The sequence below is a fragment of a genome, unplaced genomic scaffold (genome assembly GCF_019419815.1).
Source record: "Pyrus x bretschneideri cultivar Hongxiangsu unplaced genomic scaffold, Pyrus_bretschneideri_v1 Contig21, whole genome shotgun sequence".
NCBI lineage: Eukaryota > Viridiplantae > Streptophyta > Magnoliopsida > Rosales > Rosaceae > Pyrus > Pyrus x bretschneideri.
Genome location: NW_025999513.1, coordinates 2,856,716 through 2,863,119, shown reverse-complemented (window position 1 = coordinate 2,863,119; position 6,404 = coordinate 2,856,716). Strand labels below are relative to the sequence as shown.

Sequence of the window (6,404 nt, the reverse complement as noted above, 5' to 3'; positions counted from 1 at the left end):
AAAACTAGTGTTCTTTTGATGAAGAGGGGCAAAATAGCGAATGCCTCAAAGGACAGGCATTGCAGTTTACAAAGTCAAGTAGTGAAAAGAATGCAAATCAAAGCAAAATTATTAATATAAAAAGCCAAAGACCCAAAGTGCCAGACCAAAAAAGAGAGGAATTGGAGCCTGAGAGCGAAGGGTGCTGAGTGAAGAGAGAGAGAGAGAGAGAGATTGAGAAAATCCAGACGCAGTAAACTGTACGTTACCTTTTTTAAAGCCGGGTGCGTTGGGTCGGGTGGGTGATGGTGAGAAAATTACAGAAACATATATACATATATACGTACAGCTGTTGAGCGGTGGGGCTTTGAGGTGGGGGTGGTGGGGTCAAAGTTATCCCCACGAGACTTGTTTCCAAACTCTCCCGCCTTCCCTCTTCTTGAAATTCTTAGACCTATTTTCCAAATTGCACGAGACCCACCTCGCCATTTCTTTCCTTTTTGTTTTTTACAGTCTTGGACTTCGGAGAGAAGAGGACCAAATTCACCTCCAAAGAGTAGAGAGAGAGAGAGAGAGAGATAGTGGTGGCATGCGGTGGAGCTGCCTCTCTGGAAATGGACACCCCAGAGAGAAACCAGATCGGCACCCCCAAGGCCAAATTTGAGGTCAGGCTTTGTTCCCATTTTCTTGTTTTTTTCTTCTTCTGAATTATTAAGGTCGTTGCTGAATTGGGTTTTGTTTGGTATTTGAGGTTGTTTCCTCTGTGTTTCTAAAGCATGTGAATTTCTTGAGTTTCCTGTTTGTTTTCATGGGTTGCAGTTGCCCTGCATCACTGCATGTGGGTTGATCTTTGATTTTCAGCTGGATCAGTCCTCAAATATATTTCTTTTCAGATTATTTATTATCCTTTTCTCTCATGTTATTTTTTTTTCTTTTGTTTTGGAAAAAAAAAGTGTCTGCTTTATGTGGGTTTCGAAATTTTGTGATTTGGATCTCAAATCGAGCTCAGTTTCATGGTCAATTGTCACCATTTGGCTTCAGAAAACTCAATTTGGGATTGTTGTGGACCTAATTTTTACCAATTCCAACCCCCCCCCCCCCCCACCTCTTTTTTTACTGGTTTTCAGAAGTTAATGGAATTTAATTTAATTTATACCAATTTGTATGTATTATGTATTCTGTGAATGTTATTTTTCTTTTTGGTGGTGCAATTGAGATTATATATTAATTTTGTATAATTTCTATATTTTAGGTGTTGATGTTCCAATTACTGTCTGTATGTATCGTTTCATCATGTAAGAAGTGTTTTTTTTTTTTTTTTTTTTTTTTTTTTTTTTGTATTTTTCATTACATGTGCAGGATTCTCCTGTGTTTAACTATATCAATAGTCTTTCTCCTATCAAGCCTGTGAAGTCTGTTCACATTACTCAGACGTTCAGCTCACTCAGTTTCGCATCCCTCCCTTCCGTCTTCACTTCGCCCCATGTCAGCTCTCACAAGGAATCCAGGTTCCTAAGGAGGTAATTTACTGCTGTATTTCTTTTTTACTTTGTTTTTCTTACCTAATTCTGTTGGTAAATTATACTCCATTTCTTTCAGGCATAACCCTTCTGATCCGTCAAAACCCGAGTCCTCTCTTGAAAGCGGAAATAAAGTCTCTGCGAATGAAGATGCGGCTGAACTCTGTATTAACTCAGCAGAGTTACATGAGGATTGTGTTCCAGGGGATTCTATTGGAGAAGCTTCTGTTGAGCCATCTAGTGAGCTCTCAAAGTTTGTAATTGAGCTGCCGCGAAATTTGAAATATGACTCTGGTAGCCCTGAGTGTGGAGCAACAACTCGTTGTGGTACTGAGGCAGGTTGTGAGTCGGAAGTGGCTGACTTGTCAGCTCCACTCGTTCCATATGTTCAAAAGACCTCTGAAAATTGTTCTTCCGATGATGGAGCACATCTACAGAACATATGCCAGAGTGAGCAAAGAAACGAATTGACAGGCTGTGATTGGGAGAGTTTGATCTCTGATGCTAGCGACCTATTAATTTTCAATTCCCCCAATGGCTCAGAGGCTTTTAGGGGGATAATGCAGAATCCTCTGGACTCCGTAACAAGATTTTGTAATTCTCTAATGCCGCGACTCTCACAGAATGAAATTAATGATGAGCAAAACGTGCTAGTCCTTGATACAGTTGTTTCCAGAGAACAGCCTGAAACTGAAGATCCTTCATCTCAATATGGAGAAGCTAGTCAGCCGGAAGACACAGAACTGATGCAGGACCATTTGAATAATTGTATGGTTAGCAGTCAAATCGAGAAAGAAAATAATAAAGTGGAAGCACCCATGCAGTTCAATTGTAAGGTAAAGTATTCACTATGCCATCACGATAGTCCTAATAATGCCGATTCCAAAGATTCTTGACTTTGTTATGAATTGTTGTCATTGCCTTGTTTGTTTTGCTTGTTGATGGTTGTGCTAATGTCATTTTCTCTGTTTGTGCATTAGCCTGGTTTAAATTTGCATCGTGGTTTGCGAAGGCGCTGTCTAGATTTTGAGATGGTGGGAGCGCGTAGGAAGAGTTTAGACAATGTTCCAAGTTCTAGTTCTTCTATGTTATCTCAATCTGATGAAAAAATCACCACAAATGATAAGCAACTTGTTCCGATGAAACCTGGTGGTGAATCTGCACGGTGCATCGTACCTGGAATTGGTTTGCACTTAAATGCTCTTGCAACAACCTCAAAAGATTACAAAACCATTAAGCGTGAAATCTTGGCCTATGGTAGACAACTAAGTTTGCCCAACCTCACTGCCCCTGCTAATTCCCCCACAGCCGGTCAAGGACCTGGTCATGAATCTTTCTCTTCGGCTTCTTCTGAAAGGGACATGGATGGCGCCGAAAATGGGGTTCAGCTGCTGCAAGATGCTTCCCAAGAACCTGCATTTTTAGCTAATGAAGAGTTTAACCAGAATAGCCCGAAAAAGAAGAGGCATGTTCTGTTGACCAGATATTCTTCATTAAATTATTATGTCATCTTCATTTTCATTTTTGTGTGATTGGTTAGATTTTTGTACTTTTATCTGACATCTTATAATTCTCATTGGATGTGCAGGCCCAAGTTCGAACAAGCTGGAGAAGCCGAGTCTTCTTGCAAACGTTGCAACTGTAAAAAGTCAAAGTGTCTGAAACTGTAGGTTATTCATCTCCCTTTTAGTGAAGCCTAAAACTTTTGTCACGTTGCTTGCATTCAGACATAGCTTTTGTTGCATGTTTGAATCTATCATCAGTCAGATATATATTGGCTTAGGAATTTCATTTCCCTCACTTTAGAGTTGCATCCAATTATCTCAATCAACATTATCCTTTGCTATGAAAAAGCTGTAAACCTGGTAGTTATTAAAAAGTCTACATGCAGAAGAGTTACCTCCTGCATAATCTCCTGAGGCGGATAAACTGTTGATATTCTTTGATTCTTTTTACTTCTTGCACTGGTCGTTAAGTCTATTATTCAACTTCTGATACTTATTGTGCAGTTACTGTGAATGCTTTGCTGCTGGTGTCTACTGCATAGAGCCATGTTCATGTCAAGAATGCTTCAACAAGCCTATTCATGAAGATACTGTTCTTGCAACTCGTAAACAGATTGAGTCTCGCAACCCACTTGCTTTTGCTCCAAAAGTGATTAGGAACGCTGATCCTGTTCCTGAATATGGGGTTAGAAAATGAGTTAACTGTTCTCTGCTCTGTTTGCAAGTTGAACAGAAATTTAACCGGTAAAATCTGTTTTCACTTGCAGGAGGAGTCCAGCAAGACCCCAGCTTCTGCACGACATAAAAGAGGATGCAACTGCAAGAAATCAAGTTGCCTGAAAAAATACTGTGAATGCTATCAGGTTCACCCCTCAGCATATCTTGTTTGCTTGTAATATCCTATTTAAATGTTATTCACACTTGGTTTTCCTTTACAGGGCGGTGTTGGATGCTCCATTAGCTGCAGATGTGAAGGCTGTAAAAATACATTTGGTAGAAAGGATGGTGAGTGACGTGTTACGCTTTGCATGATTACTTCTTGTGGATTTCTTATTATCTGTATTCCCGTCTGAATCTGATGTCCTTCAAGCGTGCTTGCCAATTGTCTTTATATTTGTTCCTTATTCTTTTGGAATTCAGGGTCTTTTATGGGAACAGAAACTGAGGCAGATGAAGAAGAAGCAGAAGCATGCGGAAAGAGTGCGGCTGAAAATTATCAACAGAAAAATGAAATTCAGGAAAATGAAGAGCAGCGCCAGGATTCTGCTCTTCCCACAACGCCGTTACGGCTTTCCAGGTTTAGTTCTTAAATTATTTGCAAATGAGAAGTTGCTTGTGTCATTGCCATTAGATCATTAACAATTAATTTGTGTTCCAGACAATTGGTCTCGCTGCCGTTTTCATCAAAGAACAAACCCCCGCGATCTTCTGTTTTTAGCATTGGATCCTCTTCTGGATTGTATACAAGCCAGAAACTTGGGATTCTGCGCCCTGAAACCAAGTTTGAGAGACACATCCAAACAGTTCCAGAGGATGAAATGCCAGAGATTCTTCAAGGAGATGGGTCACCCAGCACTGGCATCAAGACTGCTTCTCCGAATGGTAAGAGGGTGTGTCCTCCTAACAGAGAATTCGCGCCATCACCTGGTCGAAGGGCCGGTAGGAAACTAATTTTGCAGTCCATCCCTTCGTTTCCTTCCCTCACTCCCCAGAATTGAGAAGGTCGGAAATTCGCGAAGCTAGAAAAAAAAAAAAAATCTTTTAGTATACCTTGTACTCAAAGGTACTAAGTTTAGCTCTGTATGCTGTTTGAGTTGGTTTTTGATTTTTTTTCTCTGTAGCTGTATAATAATAATATGGTATCCCTGCTTTCATAATACCAACTCTTCGTTGTATATATGGAATTTCATTCTCTAGTGTTTTCTCTTTCCCCCTTTCGTTTCCAAGTTTTACCATTTCTGTCTGGTAATTTTTTACATGGACCATGCTCAAATCTGTTTCCTTTTTCACATGTGTACCATGATTCTCTCCCGCACATCATTTTTCATGATTGAGCGGTTGAGATTTAACTAAATGGTGGTTCTATATGCACTAAATGATGTAGCACATTCTAGATTACATAAATTTTCAGGCCAAATTTTTTTCATGGTCTCTGTGGTGACATTGCACTTTTACGTATGATCGTTGTTAAAAAGCTGTCAATTAAAGACTTGTGGTGAGCCCCGTTAGTAATTTGCAGTCCACGTTCAAACTTCCATTAGTTTTCTGTTAAAAAAAATAAAGAAAACATGTGAGCCTCATGTGTGTGGGGTTAAAACATATGGTGCGTGTGTGAGTGGGGTTGTATTGGATGATGTTCGATCGTGTTATAGTGAGAGAGGAAATAGAGATACGAGTCATGCGCGTGAAATTTCAAGCTTCTCTATGAACGTTCACAAACAAGTTTCTCTATTCCATTGATTAATCTCAGTATGTTTTTATTCTTCTTTTGGTTTGCTGAATTATGTTGCATATACAATCGTTTGGAAATATAAAACAAGGGAGCAGTAAGAAGAGACAATCGGATCCTGTGAAATGAGAGGGTTAAATCCAATTGCGGTTGAGCCCCAAGTCATACTATATCTTTGCTACAGATGCTCTAGGTTAATTTGGTATGAAATTACGACTTTAACCCTCTTCATGTGAGGCTCACGTGAGTTCATTTAACGAAAAACTAACTGAAGTTTAGATTTGGACCCCAATTGCAGATAGGGCTCACCACAAGAGTTTAAATAAAAAATTTTTCACCACAACGATGACATTGCAAGTCTGGTGTCATCACAGGAACTATGAAAAAAATTGGCCAAATTTTCATTACCATTATTAATCAAATTCCAACTTGTATTAAAGTACAAATTCGATTGGTACCACATTATTTGGTTCACAAATTTAATGTGCCTAGCGTTATTCTTAACTAAATCTCATTCTTTATTGCCTTTTGATGCTTTTGGAGAGCAAAGCTCTTGGTTAATACGACGTGGCATATTTTTCTTTTTGAATATGGTTTTCCCTTGAAAGCTCATGAAACCTGAGTAAAATATGCACTGCACAACTCATATCAGATAATGTATCGTATACATTACCTTGTACATATTTGAATTAATTGTCATGAATTCTTGATTTGGTTAAATATCAACCCTTCTTTATTGTCTTTTGATGTTTAGAAAACCAAAGTTCTTGGTTAATATGGCTTGGCATATTTCCTTTTTTAATATGGTTTTCCCTGCACTGCACAGATCAAATCAACGTATCGTATACATTATTGTACTACGTAGTAACGCAAATTGAACTAATCTTCTTGAATTCTTTGTTGGACAAGAATAAAAGACCAACCACAAATATATATATATATATATATATA

At 38.9% G+C, this 6,404-nt stretch overlaps 1 protein-coding gene across 1 annotated transcript; it reads left to right on the top strand.

The window, feature by feature from the left end:
* The first annotated feature begins 279 nt into the window (after positions 1-279).
* Positions 280-4,929, top strand: LOC103961154 (protein tesmin/TSO1-like CXC 2). The gene is made up of 10 exons (XM_009373684.3): positions 280-644; positions 1,339-1,499; positions 1,579-2,335; positions 2,480-2,964; positions 3,088-3,165; positions 3,509-3,689; positions 3,772-3,867; positions 3,943-4,009; positions 4,145-4,301; positions 4,383-4,929. Exons 1-10 carry the CDS (start codon positions 594-596, stop codon positions 4,720-4,722), a joined length of 2,373 nt encoding a protein of 790 aa, XP_009371959.2. The 5' UTR covers positions 280-593; the 3' UTR covers positions 4,723-4,929.
* The last annotated feature ends 1,475 nt before the right edge of the window (positions 4,930-6,404 follow it).

Bases quoted from the DNA above. Each gene is read 5' to 3' on its own strand.
- LOC103961154 (XM_009373684.3), top strand. From the start codon at position 594: ATGGACACCCCAGAGAGAAACCAGATCGGCACCCCCAAGGCCAAATTT. The intron at 645-1,338 runs GTCAGGCTTTGT...TTACATGTGCAG, and splicing joins CCCCCAAGGCCAAATTTGAG to GATTCTCCTGTGTTTAACTA. The intron at 4,302-4,382 runs GTTTAGTTCTTA...TTTGTGTTCCAG, and splicing joins ACGCCGTTACGGCTTTCCAG to ACAATTGGTCTCGCTGCCGT.